This window comes from Pectinophora gossypiella, chromosome 5, assembly GCF_024362695.1.
Source record: "Pectinophora gossypiella chromosome 5, ilPecGoss1.1, whole genome shotgun sequence".
NCBI classification, from domain to species: Eukaryota; Metazoa; Arthropoda; class Insecta; order Lepidoptera; family Gelechiidae; genus Pectinophora; species Pectinophora gossypiella.
In genome coordinates this window covers 13,140,856-13,164,367 of record NC_065408.1, presented here as the reverse complement: position 1 = coordinate 13,164,367, position 23,512 = coordinate 13,140,856, and the positions used below count along the sequence as shown (strand labels likewise).

Genomic DNA, 23,512 nt, shown 5'->3' with positions numbered 1-23,512 from the left:
GGGCCTTAAACCATCACGCGGGCCCATTGCGGATTGATGGTTATTAACGACTGCTAATGCAGCCGGGACCAACGGCTTAACGTGCCTTCCGAAGCACGGAGGAGCTCGAGATGAAAACTTTTTTTTGTGGTCACCCATCCTATGACCGGCCTTTGCGAAAGTTTTCCATCTAATAGTAAGTATTATGCTTACATGTCTCAAAGTTCGTGTTAGGCAAATTATTTTCTATAAATAACTGGCGCTATGCAATATGTAGACACACGTATTGTTGTTCGTGGGCATGTAATTAGGTAAATATATGATGTCATAGATCAAGACCAGACTGAAGGTGAAGATAAGCATGATCTGACTCAAAACGTCGACGGAAAAAATTATTTGGCAAAGGTCACTTCATGTTATTTCAATTTACGCTAATATATTTTTTATACCTACTAATATTTTGAATTAGGAACTTACCCAAGTTAGTACGTAAATATACTTACCGACGTATGTATACATTAGAAAAAAGAAACAATATATTTATATTTTAATAATTAGTGTTAAAGGTTATGACAGTATCTGTCAAGTTACTATTTTGGATGAAAATGCTCGGATTCAAAGCTACTTAAACGAAAGTGTTTCAGTAAATATTTCGAACGTTTTTTGTTTTTTCAGATCATAAGTATTTATTTGTGATTTATTGTTTTTAGTTTATAAGTTTGTATAAGTTTAAATAAATAAAAATAAAAACTGAAAAAAGAGCGTACTTACTAGTAAGGGTCCTATACTAAGTATACGTAACAGTTGCTATATTTTGCTAAAGTAACCGCCGAACTGTCAGGTTTTATTACTATTGTGACAGTTTATGTGCCTTGTCAAGTGTTATTGCTCTAGTGGCACTTTAGCTACATTATGTAAATAATTAGTAGGTAGTAAATGCTAGTTTAGGTTTCGCCACAGGGCATAAGTATAGTAGGTGAGAATAAAACTGCTCTACGTATCTACATAATTAAAAGTTACGTCACACCATTGGAAAATCACAGTGAGTACATAATCTAGAGCTTAGAATATTTAGATAAGTCCTTCAGTTTAGCTAATTACAAAGATCGCGAATAATAAAAATATGAGGTGCCTAAACGGATATTGCTAATGATACGTAGATATACGTATAAAAATATATTCAGACGACTTAACTAATAATTTTGTGACAAAGTTATCGTACAGCATTTGGTAATTCTACAGTTGCGTGTTTTTGCCTAACATAAAAGTACTCGGAAATTAACTACACTAGACTGTATGTCCAGTTCAAAGTCTATGGCGAAAAATACAAGGTAAATCGGATACACGTACCTACCCTTGATCCCAAACGCAAATTCTATCAGGTGTCTAACAAAAAACAATCACCAAAATTCAACATGCATACATTTCACACGAGCGTTATCAAAAGCATGATCTTTACTGGGTGTTGTTTTGTCCAGAGACAATATAACAGGAAGTTCGCATTGTGATCAGGGAAGCAACACACATTTACGACCACGTTAGCTCTAAATATTTACCTCATAAAGGATAATTTCGTACGTAAAAATATATATATTATTTTGCACGGGACTAATTTGTGGGTACGACCCTCCCATGCGGTTTTAATAATCGCTTTAAAATTATATGACGTCATCACAATGCTAATTTAAAAATGGGTATCTTATCTACCTGTATATTTTTAAGCACATAAGAAATATAAACAAGGGTTAGGCGCGAATGTTTTCATAATATAAGTAGGAGTCCTACAAATTAACTTCTTGAGAACGTAAACCTTCGCAGGAATCTTTAAAACATAGGTTCTTTACCTACCTACTATGTTATTAGGTACCTATAAAACGTAGCATAATTCTCAACAGTGTCTCCTACTCTTTGCAACCCAAGTCAACACTATATTCTAATTACCTAAGTATCTTGAACCAGATACGCCAGATTATGTCTCATTTGAAGTCTGCTGGTGAACAAATTAGTCGCTGGTCATTACGTGTGAAAGTAGATCACTGTCCGTATTGCAGCATAGTATAGATAATCTATTTACGTGCAACTCTATGTATAGGTGTACCTAGATTGAGAGATAAAAGGCTTCGGCCGAACCTTATCTTTACGCTCTGAAAATAGAAGTGTATTCTATATGATTTTTTTAGCTAACATTTGCTAATATTGAGCAGTTTGAGTATAATTTCAACTCCGCTATGCATTACATCGATATGTAGAGATAACTGTTCTGTGTTATGTGCATTCCTTATAAATATTTTAAAAATTACAAACGCTTATTTTATACGTCTTAAATATTTTATTTTCTCGAAAAAGCTATATATTTAAATGACAAACTACCATAATAATATCCGACATATTTCATATTGTACTTATTTTACAACTGTCAAATAGCCAAATCTCCATGACCATAAAGCTATACCGCTGCTGTCATTGACTTATTCCTTTTACTATAACTTAATTCACGAATGTTGAAATTCAGGAAGCACACTCTTGCCGCTTATGACAACACACTAAGATGAGTTTTCCATGTTATGATACTTATTACAGTAGCATTACCTAACACATAATACCAATTTGATCCTCTCCATGTATAAAAAGTAATTGATCGAATCATCTCGCAATCGACTCCAAACAATCATAGGCCAGCCTCCGTCGCAGTCATCGGTTTTATAGAGCAAATATAAACAGTGGGAGATCGACCGTTTCCGATCATTCACGCACCATTACCGACCTGAGAACGCATCAAGTATATTAGAATTTTAAAACATATCGAGAAACAGATGTTTCAGTTTTTGCAATTCCGTCAAGCGGTATAGTAGGGCCTATCCTGTTAGATTTTCCTTTACTGAGATGCATCTCACACAACTATTAAATAGAAAACCCACGCTATCACTCTTAGACTAAATTCTAAGTTAATAAAAATCCTCAAATACCGTGATTATACTTATCTTTTTGACGTTACTTCAATTTAAGTTAGGTAGGTACTTACTTTAAACAAAGGCAGGTCAACAAAATTGTTAAAGCATTAACATTTAATTACGGACGTCATTTCCATTAGAAAATACTAGAGACACACTACCTCAAGAGGTATATTTTCAAAGACTCTTCCCAAGTTTTAGACACAACATATTTGAGTTCACAAGCCGTCTCCGTTATCTGGCTGTAAATTCAGATGATTCAGTATTACAAATAGTCTATCTACGCGACGAAACACCGCTTGCCGATGACGTCACATCAAATATAGTACTCAATCGGTTTCATGATACAAAATGTTTAAAGCATATAAGTAGAAGGAAAGACAGTAGCATTCCTTGACAGAGTAGTTTTTTCGTGTTATTCATTTAGTAGATACCTTCATCTACAAAGAAAATTTTAACCGATAGGATCTTCACAAATTTAAAACAATGCCTGCACCATTTTCGTCTTATTCATTCCCAGTACGTCATTCATGACAGCTCTAACCGATAATCTACGTTATAGTGATTATTTCTCCTCCCTATTCGAGCGAGCACCTTCATACCTACTTACTTACCTAAATTCATGCATTGATGATCGCAATTTTCCGCGCGATCAAAGCTTTTCTATTTTTTGAACTTTTAACACCGTTTAACCAGTTTGATATTTAAAACTGATGAAAATATAGTATACCTACTTACCAAGTTTTTTACTTTGACAAATTGCTATGAAATTCTATACCGACACAGACCGTTACTAAATTCTTTAACAATAGCTACCACCTTTAAAGTTTTAATAAGAAAAGTTACAAAGTTCGTGATGTGTACAAGCGGGTGTCTTTGCGATAATTAATGAAATGATCTGCGGTTTGCAGAGAAGGTATTAAAGGGAAAATCAAATATTATCTACCTGCTTAAAAGAAAAACGTTGTGTACGTGTCTATTATTATCCCAGTAAATCTATCAATTATATTATATAGGTACATAATACATAGGTACTCGTCTTCTCGTCATACATAAGTACGAACGAAAATGTTCAAAAATAAACCAAACAATTAGGTTGGTTTCAATATGTAGAGTCTTTTGATTCTCCACAGCTCATAACTCATTTACGTTATGACGACAACTATTAACTATTCACCTGTCTATAAAGCTTACGCATTTGGCATAACAACAAATTTTAATAATGATAAATGTTAACTGGTGCTTATAATCTTTATTAACATTTAATTAGTACCAAATATGTATAATAATGTAGTTCTTACAAAACTTAGTTATTTCCTTGCTACTTTATTTAATTTAAAAAAAAGATTATAAATAAATCTTGACAAATACCCTACCCATTCTGCCAAAAACTAAGAACGTATTTCAAATAATAAGGCAATGTCTCTAATTTTATTTGTCACCGCAAGTTTTGCAATTTGCAAATGTCAAAGTTATGAAAATGGTTTCCCTAGATAATATCTAGAATTTGACCGAGCTCAATTTACGGTGCTTTTAAAGGAGATTTTCCCGCGGACGACAGTATTTAGAAGTTAAATGTCTTCATTAACTTTAGACTTCACCTTCTGCCGGAACTGAATAAATTGTCTCTTGGAAATTTCTTGTTATGGCAGTACTTGTAAATTTAAATTTACTATTTTGGCATATTCGGAGAAAACTTTTGGGCCGATTATGTGCCCGAACAAAGGTGAACTTGACGAACTTGAATAAAGGCAAAAGAAAAGCTTTGACAATGTACATACCTACAAATCGATGAAAATGCGAAAGTAATGGATAGGCACATCATAGGAACACATTATAGATGTCTTATACTCTACTTACCTCTACAGGGATCATTGGTTTGGGTATAGATACAGGTAGTTAGGTATAAAAAAGGTAAGCAAAAACATACGAAGCGTAGTACTACTAAGTATATAACCGAATTGGATTTCGGCGTGAGTATCGATTGTTAACAGCCTTGTAGGTGTAATTCACGCTTTGGCTAAACGATATACAAATTCGATAGTCATTTTCAGAAACCTGTTTATGAGCGAATATGGTACTTGCCTACGTAAAAGGAATTAGCATATCAATTACAGTATAAACCCTCATTTTCTTTATTTAAGTTTATGACTCGTAATTTCCCGTCAGTAATTTGAAGGACTGAGTTTCAGAAAATCGTGATAAACATCACTGCTACCACTGACATACTATAAACAACTTATAAAAATATTATCTTATACAATGAATAATTTGCTGATCTTCAATTTTACGGAAGTACAACAACATGGAATAATAAAGTTAGACGGGGGCGATAACAGTACCGTTCCATTGCCTCTGAATTAAAAAATAAAAACAAACGTTTCGTAAGCGTGACCTTAACACCGTTGTGAACCGCGCGACAATGACAACTCGGAATGAACTCATGCGGGCATTTTCAAGTTAATCGACTTTACTCTCAATCTTTTATCAAGAAATACTTTTAATATGTCCTTAAAAAAAAGTAAAGCTTTAGCGAATTTTAAATTTAACAATATGTAAAATGTTTTGCACATAACCTCAATTAAATGCGAATACAAGCTAAAAACATAGAGAGCAGTTTTAAAACCAAAACAAATCTGAACATTTTGTAAACCACAATTGAATGACCAAAGTTAGACAGTATTTTGAACTTTTGCAAAAGTTACGTGTTCGTGAAAATTTTAGGCCACCCCTACTGATACTCTAAATACTTAAGTCCTATATTACTCGTATCTTGATTTTATCTTAGTATTTTTTTTCCACCGACTGACCTACTCGAAATAATGTCTAATAAACCTACCTTTTCGATAAGATAATCTAGCAAAACATTACTTTAAAACTGTATCACCTCATAGCAAGTAATAAACATAACTTTTTATTAGCGGTTATAAAACAAATGTCAAGTGGGCACACAATTACATTGCGGAGTCTTAAAAGACGAGCGCGGTCATATTATGTGTCTGTGTGTGTGTATTGTGTGTGCGCGTAGTCTCCGGTTCTTCTTAACCAACTTAAGACCTGCATTACTGTTACAAATGTCTGCAAATTATCTTCCTATTACTTGTAGCTCTTTCCAACCCAATAGTGATTACGGGCGTGACTTTAAGCATGTCATGTCCTATCGTCAATTTCATAGTGTTTATAACCTTAACTCTTGCAGAATTATCAAAGATGATCAACCCAAACTTCAAAATTAATTGAATAAGTCATAGCGTTCTAATTAGAGAAGTCATCATTTAAAGTAATTACTAGAAGTAGTGTGAGCTACTTACCTAATTTGTTAACGCAATTACCTATTAAGACATTTTAATGGGTAGAGTGATTAATTATCCACTGCTTAATTGAGTATTTAGGTATAAAAACTAAAAGTCCTTGTATATCTTTAAGAACCACAATCTTGTTATCTTTTGCAATTTATCAACAAAAAGCAACTTTCTTAAAAGCTAATCAGAACTTAGATTGGCTCCCGAATTAGATTTATTATTCCGCTGGAAAAACGCCTGAATTATAGGAAAAAATATCAACTCATAAAGAAATGCCTGATTAACTTAAAATAATTTTCCTCGAAAATGTGAAAAACGTTCTTTTACAAATCAGGTAGGTACCTAAGTATCGCTAATGGTAGGTAATGGAAAAAATAAATGGAAAATGATTACTTACCTACATTAACGTGTTGACAAACAACCTTCGAAAAACAAGCATGAACAAAATATTATTCGTTTTTATTACCTTTACGGTCAACGATTCCATTACAAAATAATAATATTGTAAATCATAAGATTCTTTCGATTCAATCAAATGTTACTTTGGGCTATTTTCTTTTTAATTTTAAACTAGGTAAAAACCAAATTGTTTACCTACACTTTAAAGTCAGGCAGTTTGTACACCATTGAATTATTGTTTCACGGAAACATTTTTAAATTAGGTAAAACATTTTCTAATCCACTTACCTTTGTAGGTATCAGGTCAGAAATTTTAACGTTAGGTGGGTTTTTTTTCTACAACTTAAGTAATTTATTCCAGTAGTTCTAATATAATTTTGGAGGACGTTGTGTTTATAACTACCTATTCTGCAAACAACTCCAACATGGTTGCAAAGGCATATATATATATTATTATTATTATTTATGTGCAGTAATTAATAGTAACGTACAAAAAGAGACCAGCATGTTTGAAAAAGCGCTCCATTACTTACTTCAGGACCGCGTACATAAGTAATTAATTTGCTGCACTTACCAGGCATAACATTAATCAAAATGAACGAGTCTTGTCCCGGTGGTCATGAAACTATTAACTTTATTAACATGGAGTTGACCTGCGATTACTATCAAGGTCTTCCTCTAATTACCTAATACAAATGTTGACAACATTATGCGCCTGTCAAACATTTACGTAAGTAAAAGTACTTTGCCTTTTTAGTAACTTCGCTATTTAATCCACTTTAGTTGAGTAATACATGTCGTACAAGTTTTACATGTTACTTAAAACACGCCACTATATTTTGAAGGACAATTTCGACAGAAATGCTATAGATTCAAATGTTCAATATCGGTACTTATACTTATATTTTTTAATACGAACGTGTGATAGATAAGACCATAAACCGAAGCTTATCTCTACATTTATGTAGCAACGTTTTTGACTGGTTTGGTTGAATATGATTATAAACCTGAAATATTATTAAAATATGCATCACGATTACCCACCAAGCATGTACTAATGTATGGAAATACTTGAAGGAAAATAAATTTCGTAGATTACAAGCAAGACGATTGTGCAATTGCGTAAAATAATTAAATGCGCAAATTCAGGGAATATTGAAATATTAATCATGGTTACAACTATTTCTCTTAAATATAAAAATGTTAATAGGTCACTATTTCGGTAGGTTTACTGACATTAATTATTTACATCACTATGTACCAAAGTGATCATGCTACCGGTTTTCGTGTTGCAAGAGTTGGTAATCCCATATTTACACGCCAATTTATGTGACACCCGGTAAAGGCGTGAATTAATTTCATTTAAAATTCACCCACTTTAAAATTAAGAGCCACTTTACCGCGCGACAGTGTTATTATGGCGAAATTGCTGTTAGTAAGTCATCTTCTTAAAAGCTTATTAAGAAACTTGACACAAAGTGGCTGTCTATTCTTGTATTCGGGGTTTAGAAATATTATTTACTATAAAGTAACGGACGAACAGTTGTTATTTTGTGTCACAGTGCCTGGACCTTTTCGCCGCGTTTCGAATCTCATGAGAAGTCACGGTTGAAAACAATCCACTAGACTGCAAGCTAGAATATCCGGAAAACCTTTGCAACTTCGTTTAAAAAGTTATGGAAGTAAACCTCAGGGATCACGTCGCGTGCGTCGTGTGACGGTAGGAAAGCACCTTAACTCATACCTGTAAATATTTCTCTTTCACGTGAAAATTGGATTTTATTTTTGCTCGGTTTGCCCTTAAATCGATGGGAAATCCGGTGTCGAACTTCTGTAGGGAGGTAGGTGCATTTTCATGGAAATACTAACTCTATATTGATTGGAATGGGTGTTTTGAAATATACCCCAAAAAAGGACAAAACATCGTTCTAATATATTGAATGATGAAACGTTTGTATATGTCTGCAATTAGATCTCACGCGTCAGGTGTGGCATTAGTTTAAAAACGTCACAATGACCCATTAGTCTTCTCGTCATCACTTCTCTGAATAATACAGTTTATTTTTGCTACATGTTTCGTTCTGGCTCATTTAACGTAAGCCAAGCACATGCCAATGAATAGATGCATACTTATTTTCATTACAGCTTAAATTATAAGGGTGTACGAAGCACATAATATACATGACCGTATTTATATTTTGTGATAAACATTACTGTAATGTATGTTGCTGGCTTTTTTTATTAGATCTATAGTCACATTTGAATTTGTATTAGGTATTAATTCTTTTAAAATACGTCTGCTGTCGTCGAGCAGATTGTTTCCGAGGCCATTGAACGGGACAGGCACATTCACAACACTTTTCTTCGGAAGTCCTTCAGGCCCTCGAAGAAAGTGTTTTAAATGCTCCCATGATAGTACCAACTCTAATTTACTTACCTACATAAATAGAAGGTTTAATCATAATTAAACATTCAATTTACTACCAAAGGCAACTAATCCAGTAAGTTCGTCAGTTTAATGATAATCGAAGCTCAACTGTCGCGTGTTTAAAGTTAGTTGACACTTCGGACGACATTTCCGCTGAAACATTAACTTTTGAATAGAGAGATTCCCAGAGTAGATTTCAGAGACTGTGTCTTTGAGTCGTTTGAAACATGACGCAGTACGCTTTTAGCTCCAGATTCTATTGTCCCTCAGGAAATACGAGTTAGATACCCGGTTCAGGGGTGTACAGTGTAGAAATAGGCATTTCGTCACGTACAGATTTCACCGAGCAAAGTGTCTCGTCAACAGTGACCTGAATATTATTTTACTTTTATTCTACACGCGGTTCAAGGAAAAAGTATGCGCCTATCCATTATTCACTGTCTTTTGTGAACATACCGTTACTACGTAAAATTGAATGATGGCCTTAATATTTTTAATATTGTAGCGATATTGAAGTTGTGAGTGTATTATATCACAACACTGTAAATTTAGTAAGTATCTAACATCTAAAATTTAAACATTTTGAAAAATTCAGCGCGTAATTATCATTCCATAATATAATACTGAAAATGCTGACCGCGCGTACGATTCGGAAACAACTGTATTTCTTTTAGTATGATTAAGCATAAGTATTAGTAAAAAAATCGGATGTCACTCAGGATGCAGTACTTTAAATTACATTTTTAATTTTCAAAATAAATAGGACAAAAAACAACCTTATCTGTTCTGTAATATGTAATAGCAACTGAAAATTCTAACAACACGTACGATGCAAAAACATCCTGATGTTCTTTCAGTTCAATACAGCAAAATTTCTGTCACAGAGAGACGCAAAAACAAAAATAGAAACATTAGCAGCATATTTTATTGTTCATGTCTGATGATAACCCGCATTTACGCGGCATAATTGAATAATTATGATGTGGACACAGATCGCAACTGGGGTGTCACGGCCGGAAGAAAGCGCGGTAGCCGTGTACCGGGGATGTGAGCAAAAAAAGTACATTATGTTGGCAACAGACTATCACACCGTTACAAAATCGTAAAGCCTGTATATTTATTATACTTTAAAAAGGTTAAAACACATCTGGCGTGAAGCTCAAAAAACATTTTCAAGAACCCTCTTGAAACATTTGGTTGACGGCAGTACCTAATAAGGGTCGCATGCTCCTGCTTTTGAAATATAATTTAATATGCACCATGATTAACACTACTTGTAGCATGGAGACTTACTAGGACGATAAATTAACCTAATGTTTACGTGTAAGATTCCGAATTTTTATCTCCTTCATGTCTCGAAATAATGCTGACATTCGACTGCGAAAGTCTAAAATTAATACTCTAAATTTAAAAAGTTGGCTAGACTCACTCTTGTAAATGAAAATGTTGTGGTCTTTAAATTAAGGTGTCTTTTAAATCTTACTTACTTATATCTTGTCACAACGCAAGTTGGAGTCAGTGAATATGCATATGTCATAATACGGTAAAACGCAATAGCGTGTTTTCAGTCACGCAAGGCTGCAATAAAATTCATAAATGTAATTCTAAGAACACTGTTAACGTTATCACTAAATCGAGAAATCAGGAGTTTAATTAATGCTCGAACGCATTGTTGACCTGTTTGTAAATAAAACTACAAATAGTTCACTGCCTCTGAAATCACGAAGACCACTAAGTCACGTAACTTATTTTGTAATTTTTCATGAATCAAAATACCGTAGGTATCAGGCGTACCTACGACATTTTGATTCATGAAAAATGACAAAATACTGGTATGAACCTAATGATAAAATGACGTGCGAAAATAGAAAACTAATGTATTAAAAGCTTACTTTATAAGAATTACTTTCGACTGAATGGAGTAAGCATAAATGTAATCTATCATAAACTTTGACCTTGACCTTGTCTCTTCGACTAGAAAGTAGAAAAGATAATAAGAAAGTCATAATACAAGCCCATCCGTTACTGTCTAACCTTTTATCTAGGATACATGTACATCCAAAGTTACCGCAAATATAGAGTCAGGAAAATTTATTTAGGTTTTCTATTTTCATAACCTAACACAATGAAATAAAACTGACCGTCGTAAAGTCACACAGATAGAACAATTCCATTTACGAGTACCGTATTTCTTTTAAGCGGTCTAGTCGTCTATCTTGTGCCTATTCGACCAGAAAGATTCACTTGATCAAAAATAGTTTGACCCAATCCTGCCACTATCTGTTCGAAGTTCGAACCGATCTTGTTACTTTTCGTAACAGGCTACGTTGCTTTATCTCCATAAAACTTTGTTTAGTCTGCAATGTCAAAATTAGTTACATTATCATACTGTTCAGCATTCTTTGACTATGCAGATAATGCAGCTTTGAAGTCTAAAGATAAAAATAGTCATTCCTGAGTCCAGAATTTACGTGTGCATTAAATAGCACTGGAGAGTGAGCGTGCCAGGAATAATAAAGTTTTTTCGCGCCGGCGTAGAAGCATCGGGGAGGACGTTTAAGAGTAATAGACCTTGAAAAGCATATATATTATCTTGTTTGTTATTATTTTTTATTTTCAAGATGACATTAATAGATAAGAAGTTACATACCTATCTCTTACGGCCACCTTAACAGTATGACTTTAAAGAAAATCATTTTAAGGTTTTTCTTAAGTACTTATAACAAATACCTTGCAAAATGTTCTTAGCAAATTCGCTTACGTACTCTATCTTAAACAAAAGTCAAGGCGATATTGAGAAACCGGAATCGTTGTGCCCATACGCGTAAGTAAATCTTGCATTTCCTCTATTTGAATCTCTATTGTTCTTTACATCGGATGTCTCTTGAAATTAGGTCTGTCCTGTACATAGCAATTATAGTGACAAGCGTGTGGGAAATACGGCTAGTTGACTTTACAGTTTTGTTCATGTGTTTAAGTCATTAAATTAGTTCACTATTACCTGTTTTACGTCGGCACTGCCCAGTTATGACCCCTCGTAAACATAGCAAGAGTTATAGTTTGTGTGCACCTGTCATAATGTGTCCTTAATGACGTTGTTACTTATATATTTCGTCCGGGGCTGGTTTCGGTATCATCGAGAGTTCTTCACCAAAGTTTTAAGAATTGTTCACTATAGTGTCTATTTTTATGATCACATGCTTACATACGATCATGTCTATTTCCCGTTGGGGTAGGCCTAGGCAGTTACCACGGCATTCTACTTACTACGCTTCTGACCACTTTCGCTTCTTCGACTCTCATCAAAGACTTCAGGCATGCTTGCCGGTTTAGAGTCCTTGATTTTTAAGAATAAGTATATTAAAAAGGTCGTTTCTCGTACTTGTAAGCGTAGGTGCCTACCGAATATTACTTAAGAGCCTGAAGGTCTGTGTTAAATTTTATAGACCTAAGTTTCCCTTTCATGTCTATCTGAAACATTGATGAGACTCCGTAAACTTGCTTCCACGATAATTTGAAATTTACGTCACAGCACAACCTGGTAAAATATTAAATAATGGAATACGATATGATTAAACGATTCGATTTGATTATTGATTTTGGTAGTTCTTTTTTATGTTATTGATTGATTGATATGTTATGTTGACTAAATCAGTTTGTTATTCATTGTAATGTTAGATACCAAGTGTCTTCAATGCAATGCGTGAGTAGTAAAGATGAGATGGAAGTAAACAAATGATCGCTAGTGAGCGACGCACATTGCGTTGGTGATATACCTCCGTGATTTTATTACAATTTTAGGTGTTGCAACTAGTGGGGTTTGCGCGCATAATGACAATAAAACAAGCACATAATCACGATGCAAAATGAATAGATTGGCCATTGAATTTACTGTTTTGTTATCGATGATGTCATGCATACAGTCGCCAAAACTATTCAAAATGCACTCTACCATGTGTGCGCATTAATTTAGATAGACAGATGGACAAACAGTAATTAACGTTTAATTAATTCAATTCTGAGCTAGTCGCCAAATCTAGATTAAATTAGATTACTCTTGTGTCTTAATTTATTATAAAATCTACAGGATTATATTATTGGTTCAAGTAGATATGTGTTGTTTTTTTATTATAATAATAATAATATAACGTTTATTTCAGACCAACACAAATATGTATAACAGTCCATAGATTATTAGTAGGTTAATAACAATTGTGCTTAATAAACTATGTTAGTATTGTTAATTATTCAATCCCTATTCGATTCCGAATTCCAATAAAGCAAAGATTCGAAAACAAAATATTAAATTTATGTTGACGGAAAAACGAGAGCAATGCTCTTATACATTCCCCACAAACACTCAAGTGACTTGTCAACAAAAAGGGCGACAGTGTGGTCTCGTCTGCACTATGAATATTTATAGGCGACATTCTTGCAGCCGCGCAGAAAAAATAGAATCCGCTGAAATTGCCGGCACGCAAGCGTTTCCGACTCGTTCGAACATAGCAACAATCTTGTTTAAGACACACAACATCCGATAATTTACAAAAAGAGCATAGGTAATTCAATTTTTTTTTATAACATAACATAAGCTCACGACTGTATTCCAAAGGGGTAGCCAGGTACATCCATCGCAAGGTGAACTAAGTACCGACACCTCACTGAGCTTTCTGTTAGACCAATGTGATAGGTGGTGATTTTTTATCATGTTCCATTATGTTTTACTGCCAATTCATTTTACCTTTATGTTATCTAATGTTCTAAAGCTTCTAACGTATACGTACATTTGAACAATTCAGCGCTATTCCAGATAACACTTGCCTTTCTTCCTGGATAGGAAAGGAACTTTATCTCGCTCTACAATGCAGTACCTATTTACGCTTTCTGCTCACGTTGCACACGTTAGACTTGTCAGAGGATTAATCCGATCACCAAGTGCCACTCAGAACAATGGTCCGCTTATTACACGTATGTACTAATGCTGACCAAAATCTACCTACATAAAGAAAATAATTTACATGCTCATAGAGTTTTTGAATGTCTGAATGAATTCTGTTTAGGTCTCCTGAAAATACAAAAAGCCGCGCCAGCCGCCATGTCCCGGTTAGGCAATTTTTCAGCCGTAAAAGTTTCGCTTACGTTCGTTTATGGCGGGAAAATTAAAACAAAGCACACTCAAGGGATTCAAGGTTATTAGAAACCTACACTTATAGCCCTTCTAGTTCAATAGGCGCCGTTTCTAATCTCTTTGTTACGGCATGCTCAGTTTGGCAAACTATCAAATAGTCTTCACAGACGTCGACGACTTTAAGACTCGTTAAATGTCGTGGAGATAGGACCTGAAAATCAATTTGAGAAACTATCAAACTTATCATCTCCAAAGCTCATTAATTAGATGACATATTTTTAGCTCTTTATTCTACTTACATTGGCAGAAATAATAAGATTTTTCATAAGACCGAGTGTTATGGCAATCACGAAATGTTGGAATAAAATATTCCAAAGTGGGGTGAACAGAAATTAGGTCAGAAGTGCTGATTAATTTTATCGCTAACATTATCATTATTGCTTCATTCGAGAAGCATCAGCCAAATGAGACAGTCGACTGAAGCAGAGTTCGTAGGTATACATTTCTCTTTCAGTACCAACCAGTCATGACTTTCATTAAATTAAAGAAGCCGGTTTTATTGCGATCATTTGAGATGAATTTTATAGAACTACTTTGAAGTTCGCTCAATAAAATGAGGTCCATTTGGTACTATAAAACAATACGACAGATGTAATGCTACTTCAGTTCAAATACGATAAAGTTTAGGGAACCTCGAGCGGCTCAAACACTTAAAATAAGAAAATGTTACTAAATGTGAGATAAGTTATATACATTTTCAGTTAACTTACTAGTGACTTTTGCCTACTTTATAACATTGATAAGCTGAGATGGAGATTATTATTTTCACCTTGAAACTTTAATGAAGATTCATACTTATTAAAATATTTTGGTACTTTAATAATCATACCCAGACTTAACTATACAATAGTTTTTACTTTTATATTTTTGTTAAATATAATTATTTTCTGAAGTTAATGCACATCTTACGATATGCCAGTATCAGTAACATTCCTCAACGATAGGCACTTTCTTGGCGAACTGCCAAACATCGCCGGCCAACGAACGACATTACCCTGGATTCCCAGTTAGTGTCATCAAAACCCAAAACAGCAATAAATGACATCAATACGAGTACAAACTGAGGTCTTAAACGCTTGTTGTCCTACTCCAATATTAATATGTAGTCCTACGCCGGACGTCATCTAAAAATACATGAGTCAACTGAACCGAACCGTACCCAAAGTTAAATCTAATGCAAACATTGCTATCACACTCATACACTGTACTTAATCTTAATCTAATCTACAATGTTTTGTTTTCCAGGCACTCGGTGGACTCGGTCGCGTCGTATTCTAGCCAGAATCACGTAGACCGGATAAGGACGCAGAACTTCTCAGCGGCTTCTTGTCAAGACGAAGACTTCGGCTCGATCAAGACAAGCCTCTTTAGACGGTCGTCGTCCAACTTGGATTGTTCCAACAAACGCCCGGAGAGCGTCACCTCTAACACCAGCTCCACAAGAAGCCGTCTCCGAGAACTTGTCGAAAGGAAGTCGAGTCAGGACGAACACAAGTCCGCGGCGAACACTGTCGGCGATATACAATACTTCGAGAACCCCACAGAGACCCTAGAGTTCGATAGACCCCGGAACTCACTTGAAAAGAAGCAGGAAGAACGCCCCAAAAAACGTAAATTGTCTAAGAGCAAGGACAAAGACAAGGATAAAGAAAAAGAGAAAGAAAAAGACTTGTGCGAGAATAAGAACAAAAAACACGAAAAATATCAAAGTAAGCTCGCCGAGTATTATAAACTGCCTGTCCAACTACCGCAGGACGAGTTTTATCAGCATTTGACAAGGTCAAAGGCAGCAGAGGATCTGCTACAGAAGCGGTTCTCGAATATAGACACAGAGTTAAGCGGCAGTTACGGCCGATTGTGTAAGCATAAAGAACCCGAAGGATCAAACTTAAGACGCAGTCGCAGCTTGGCAGTAATCAGAGAGGAAACCTTCACTGATCTTCAGATTCAGAATCACGCCAAGAGCAAGAGATCACAGTTGATACCCCGTGCCCGCTTATTTGATAAGCCCTGCTTTAAGGATAGGTAACTATTACTCATATATTTCTATTATATATTTTTATATTTAATTCCAATTAAAATTATTCAGAATCCAAGTAGATATTATTATCATAAAGAAAAATGCGCAACTTAGTTAGCATGCAATTGTCATTACAGATTTAAAAATAGTTGGCCAGGTTCATAAGTAAATAATGTAGTGTCTATTGATAGACAAAAAATAAATACCACATCACGTATATCAAATAGTCATGCAAAATTGTTTTCAATTTCAGGTTAATTGGCCGAGCAAAATACCAAACAAAGGAAGAAGTGTTAGAGAGTATTTATATCGAGAGCACCGCTTCTTGTTTCGGTGATATCAACGCACAAAGAGAGAACGATAAACAACTCGAGCAAATCGAGAATAAATCTCAAAAAGACGACGCAGTATCTCGCGACGGGAGTCATTACTCTAAATCTGTTAGTGGCAGCTGGCCGAACCTCAACGAAGAAATCAAACAAACGCATCTATCTGAAGACAGCATCGGACACTCTCGCAACCCAAGCGATATCGACAGCTTAGACTCCAACTACGTAAGAAAACATTATAACTTTGAAGCCCATCGCAAAAACTTTAAAGACAGCTCTCCTGAAACTGAACGATCTGTTGTGTCGCCAAACCAAAGCAAAGAGCTTTACGTAACCACAGACGACCACGAAACTGACAACGACGACAGGGACAGATCTAAAAATAATACACCAAAATCTTTCACTAACGACAGCTTATCGATCACTCAGAGCGACAAAGATAAAACAGAATTAGCGGAGCCAGATCAAGCAACTGATATAGAATCGTATGACGAAGTTTCTATACGTAGCAAACAAAGTGACATAAAAGAAAATTCGCGACCGGGAACCGTTACCAAAAACAGCGAACCAAAGGACGACGAAGACCTACAGTCAGTTCTTTCTGAAAACGACGGCACTGTATCAAGTCCGCCAGATAGCATTACTTCATACATTTCTATTTCAATCGCTTCTTCAGCAGATAAGTCACATAAATTGGAATACTTAGCTAATTCCCTTGCTGAGAAAATAGACGAATATTGTGATTCGCAATTTAAAGAAACTGTATCTGTAACTTCGAACACCATAAATTCCGAAAATCATAATCCTGACGGTGACCCGATCTATACTAAAGTAAACAAGAAGAAAACATTCGCAGATATCAGAAGAGACTCGTTCTTGAACAAAAACGGAAACGGTAACCTTTTCAACGAAATACATAAAAAACCTAACAACGAAGTTTACGTCAGTAATACTTACATCGAAAGCGACACTTATTCGGTGAAGAGTCACTGCACATCTTCGAAGAACATAACAACCGAACCATTTGTAACTACATTAATAGAGAATCAGTACTATTCATTACCGGATATAAATATCAGCAAATGTTTAAGGAAATCTGAACGGATTGATGCTCAACTACGAGAAGAAGACCCAGAAGACATACCTTGCGAAAATACATACGAAATTGCACAAACTCATTTTCGAGAGATATTGTGTAACAAAGGAAATGAAAATTACGGCCAATTGAATAAAACGGTAAATAATAACAATATTGTCAAAGTACCGTCAAACACTGGCATTTATTTGCCAGAATATTCAGAACCAGATATTTTACAAAACTTCACAAAACTTGAAGACGATTTGAAATCTATTATAACTATTGAAAGTTCGAACCCTGACGACAAGGACGCTAATTATTATCGTTCAGATACTCATCAGAATGAAAGGGAGATAAATGAAATTGAAGGAACTATACGAAACAATAAACTTGTTACGAAATCAGAAAGTTTAAAAATCACCAATACCGTATACAAGCCACAAATTAATATATTAAAATCTCTGTCAAACGATAACATTAATAAATCTGCATTAGAGAAAAAAGCGCGAACTGGAATCAAAAAGCACTATTCCCTTCGGCAAAGAGATCCGACAGATGACGATATCCATCGTTTGCCGAGCCCTAATACTGTGCATAGAAGCTTAAATAAACCTATAGACACCACAGTGAAAATCCCACAAGTTGAAGAAATTAAAACTCCTCTACTTTCCAGAGTACAATCTTTTAAAACATCAGCAGACTCTAGCATAGCTATAGTACCATTAAGTGGTCATCAGACCATCGTTATTGATCCACCTTTAACTCAAAACTCGAAAGAAGTCAAACAATCCACAGTGAATACGGTACAAGAAACACGTGGGAATATATCACTTGAATCAGTTTCTAAGATAGAACCACCGAAAGCTATCCCAGAGCCCACAATTGACAAAGCTAAAGATATAAAAGAGAAAAAGGTTAATAATATTAACACTTGCGTAGATACTTCCAGTTACTACACACCAAAAGATCCCTTCATTACAATAAAACTGAACAAAGTTGTAAAGACTACTATACCAAAGCTTAAAGCTTGTGACAAAATTGCATTTACTCAAAACAAATTTGAGAAACCTCCTCCAAGATTAATAATAAAAGATAACAAAAATAGTGCAAGTGCGCCAACATTTACGAAAGTCAACACGAGCATGACTCGGCCTCAAGTATTACAAGTGATTGATTCAAAGAACAAGAAGCAAACTACACCCGTTAATATGGAGAAAAAGGCCGAAACTGACACAAACGTTAATAACAATAACGTGAAACCAGAGACAAATGAGCCAAAACCTGATACTAAAGAACACAAAAGTGAGATATCTGTCAGAGATAAATTAAATAATGCTATAAAGACTGACATTGAATATCAAGAAAAACTAAATTCCGTGAAAAGTTATTGGTCTCGCTTGGTAGACAAAAGTCCTGAAACTAAAGAAACTACTAAGATTTTAGACACAAAGCAGAAACAAGAAGATGTAAACAACAACAGCAACAACGAAAATGCAGATAAAGAAGCCGCAGAGGAAATCAAAGTTGACGAAGGAAAATCTACTCCAGAAATATCTGTAGGAAGCATAATCAAATCTTTAGAAAGTGTAAAAATCGTAGACAGTATTAGAAAAATAAGTCAAACAAAATTACAACTGTGGAAAGATGAAACAGAAAAGGTCAAGAGCGACTCCGAAATAGAAGAAACTACTTTGGAGAAGATTGTTAAAGATTCAGAGGGAAATACTTATGAAAAACCTAAGCTCAAGAAAACCGACTTCGATATTTGCAGAGACACTCCAGAGATTGAAATTGTTGAATTGAGCAGTGATGATAATCAAAATCAGAAAACTCAGGCTACTTTAATAAAAGCTAAAGGTTTCGATGAAGGAAATGACGAATTCGATCATGTCAGATACAAGGTAATGAAATCAGAATTGTTTAAAAATAGCATGATTGCCAATTACCGAAAGGAAGCTCAATTTGACGGATTATTACAATACTTACAAGACTACAGTTTCCAAGAACTATTAGTAAACAACAATATTGTAATCATAGAGCCAGTTCGAACCAAAATAGAACCAGCTCCGAGAAGAATCAACACTGATACATGTAAAATTCCTCCAACTTTATTAAAAAAGACGGATAATTCTTCAAGTCAAGTAGACAGATCTAAAAATGCTATTCGCAGACATTTCTTCTACCATCCGATCCGAGTCAATAAAGAAATCATTGAAGAAGAACTACCCAATCCTGATACAGTTAAAAAAGTTCGAAACTTATTCGAAGATACCTTGAAAATGAAAAGTCCCATGACTCAGGATCCTCCACTGGTTGATGATCTCGGTTTGACGAGACGTGCGACATCGTACAGGAATTTGAATGAAGAAAGTAAAGGGAATAAAATGGGAGGAAGGAAAAAGGTGATCAGACAATTAACAATTGACACTAATTTTGGCAACAAAAAATGGGATAATGCTAGTCTTTCAAGTGGAGTCTCAAGTGGAGATCTTAGTTCCAACAACGACTACGAAAACGATGGCCTCAGCCCATACTCTCAGAAAAACTTGAAGGACAATGTTTACAGTTCTAGTGACGAATATCTATGCGATTCGATGAGTCAAGATTTTTGTTGCGAAAGTCAATACGTAAGTCCTGATATATTAAAGAAAATCAGGGAATGTGGAACTTCAATAACTTACTATGGCGGCAAAGTTTTAAATTCGAAACCCGGATCTAATGTCAGCCCCATGACAAAAGCTATTATGGAAGAAATTAAGAGCTTACAAAAAAACTGCAGTAGAGACTGTTACTCTTGTCAAACTAAATGTCGAGGTGACAAATGTTCCTGTCTTGTGGCCGATAAACATAAGCAAATGATCACAAACAAACAAAACATAACCACAACATTGGACGCGGGCAATCAAATTCAAGACAAAAATAAACGCGCGGATGTCTTCCCCGGATTTAAATTTAAACTAGTGAAATCAAACAGCTGTAGTAGCCGGTTGGAGTTAACGGGCACTGACGATAAAAATCCACGCCTCAAGTTCAGGAAATCTACGAAAGCAGATGATCCCCCATTGGTGTACGATGATGAGAACTCTGTCAAAAACAAAATTTGCAGATTAGAAAGCTACAACAAAGGTATTGTGAAAACCCCATTTGAAAGCAAAGAGGGAGAAGAAAAAAAAGTAGTATTGAAAAATGTAGGTGAAATAAACAAACCTACCGACATAAAGAACAAAAATGATATGTCTCAACAAAACCTGGCTACGATGAATGAAAATGACGAAAAGCAACAAAACCAACAATCTGAAAAGAACACAAATGAAGCGCACACTTTTGAAAAAAAGTTCTACTACGTGAATGAAAACTTAGATCAAACTAAAGTCACGAGCGGCAAGTTCGGAGAAATGGTGTTCGAAGAGTTCGAGGTTCTAGAATCGTGTTATGATAGTTTAAATAGTAATAAGTCGTTGAAATAATAATAATTTTACACTATTATAATAAGCTTTTGCTTACATAAATTGTGATCTGTATTCAAATAACGCTATTAAATTATTGCTTGTAAATGTAGTATAGATATAAATATTTAGATTAAAACATGTTATCTGAAATAAAAGTTTAGATTTAAGCATATCCATATACGTAGACCTAACATTCCGAATCGAACTGTACGTAGTCTTGGTGATGGTCTCTTTATTCTTTTTGTAATAAATAACTTGTGAAATGTCTTTTGTTTTCTTCTCCTTGGAGATTTCTGCTTACCATCAGATTTTTCGTGCTCGACTTTTCCCGTCGACTTGGATCCGTGTGCGCATACGCTTGTGAAGAAGCAGCGGCGCGTTGGCCGCCACCTTCGACACCATGACTCCTGATGAAAGAAAAATACTGTATTTAACATACACATTAATTTAAAGTAGGTACTTAGGAAACCAAATCTTCTCCTTAGGGAGGCCTGTGCTCAACCGTGGGACGCCTATATTTATGTTATGTTTAGGAAATCAAAAAGTACTGTTAAAAGGAAAGACGATCATGAAAAGGCACTCAATTGTCTTTGCATACAAAGTAAAATATAGAGTTGCAAATCAGCATAATATTCGACAACTGATGCTTATCTCATGATGATGCTTATCTCATGATGCTTATCTCATTTTTGACATATCTTAAGTGCACTTAAACCGTTGTAGTAAGTATAAAGCATAAAACATGTGCCTGTTATAATAATCTATTTGTAATCCAATAAATCAATAGCTTACATCGTGCTAATGGTACGTGTATATGAATCATTAGGCCGTATACTACTAACGTAAAGTTACAGATAATCTATGATGAGTAGTTATTACTATTTATTACAAATCGGTGACTCTTATCTAATTCATGCCGTGAATACATAACGAGTATGAGTGGACCTTGAAATAGGAAAAGGATGAATGTACGCACGGTGACTATAAATTTAATTTGGACTGGGTATGTGCTTTGAATATAATGTGTTTGAAATTACACTATAATAAAATTGAAATACGTATTAGGAGTTAGGACAAACATTTGCATACATCTTTGTTTTAACTGGAAGAGCTTGTTCGACTGAAATATGGTTTTAAACAGCTGATTAACGTAGTTATGGTTCTCATTACGAAGTACATTTTTACGTCCTAATTTACGCTGTAATATAATTTTACGACACCGCGCCCTTCTTTTTTATAGCGGATGCATAATTCAATATTACATCTTAGCAATTTGAAAAAAGTAACAATCACAAACTGAAGTGTCAGATATAATCCTAGATAAACTAGCTTGTATTACGAAAACTAACTAAATTAACAGCACGCTATGATAGCCGGTTTGACATAATGAAGTACAACAATTCACTCCGTCAATATAGTTATAAATTAATACTATACTTGATGAACACAAATAGTACAGCTATGTGCTCCTTTAACAACTAAAAACTCGGTATAACATGGGAGCAACCTACGGAGGCTGAAAAATATCGCGAAGAGTGAACATCTGTTGTGACAAGAAAACGAAGATTTGCTCCTATATCGTAGTAATTCATCAATACGAAACTTGATGAGCGGGGCAAACATCAAAACGGCCATCATAGCGCGTCCGGTAGTTTAGAACCTACCTACTGAAGATCGTAAATTCTTTGGCCCAAATTAAATAGGTGTCTACGTGTTCATTAGTTGATAGAAAACAGATCGCAGTAACTAAACATCGATCGATAGTTTGGTGGCGAAATAGTTGCAAGTATTTCACGCTTACGAATTCGGAATTCGTGTCAATTAGAATAGTTATTTTTTTATTTCACAAATACCTAATCTGTTTGTGCATACTTTTATTTTGTGGTAAATAGCTACATAAATATAGAATTCGGTAAACATACAAGAAACTAATCCAAAAAAACTATTCAGTTAGAAATACTAACTGGTTCTCGGAAAGTAATCAACGTGATTGGACTTGATTAGTGAAATGCTATTTGAACTGAAAGGGAATTAAGCAAATGGTAATGAATGAGTAGAGTAAATAATTTAATTAGGAATAGTCAAGTTACCTACAATTTTCATGCATTTGTAATGTATATAGTAGCTGTCCGCCCGCGACTTTGCCCGCGTTTCGCGATTCTAGCTTTAAAATGAAATGAATGAAAACTCCTTGGGGTAGAATTTCGCAAAATCCCGTATTAATGAGCAGAGCACCTACGCCCTAAAAATTAACCTCCACGCAAAATTTTAGACTCCTACCACTTGTAGTATCTGAGATTTCACGATGAGTAAGTTAGACAGTTCGTGAGTGACTTTTCGCTTTTATACAATATACCTACGTATAAGGGCCGAAGACTCAAAGTCAGAG

The 23,512-nt window shown here is 34.9% G+C and overlaps 2 protein-coding genes across 3 annotated transcripts in view; one reads left to right on the top strand and one right to left on the bottom strand.

Moving 5' to 3' along the window:
• LOC126367004 (uncharacterized) overlaps window positions 1-21,388 on the top strand; it is a 119,108-nt gene extending 97,720 nt beyond the window's left edge. The window contains exons 2-3 of the mRNA XM_050010353.1: window positions 15,493-16,272; window positions 16,521-21,388. Of these exons, the coding sequence (XP_049866310.1) occupies window positions 15,493-16,272; window positions 16,521-21,141 (5,401 nt within the window). The 3' untranslated portion in view covers window positions 21,142-21,388. The remainder of the gene's footprint in view (window positions 1-15,492; window positions 16,273-16,520) is intronic.
• The window catches only part of LOC126367061 (calcium uniporter protein, mitochondrial), a 187,451-nt gene that overhangs the window by 161,782 nt on the left and 2,157 nt on the right, over window positions 1-23,512 (bottom strand). For both annotated transcript variants that reach the window (XM_050010454.1, XM_050010455.1), the window contains exon 2: window positions 21,425-21,530. In XM_050010454.1, the coding sequence (XP_049866411.1) occupies window positions 21,425-21,530 (106 nt within the window). The remainder of the gene's footprint in view (window positions 1-21,424; window positions 21,531-23,512) is intronic.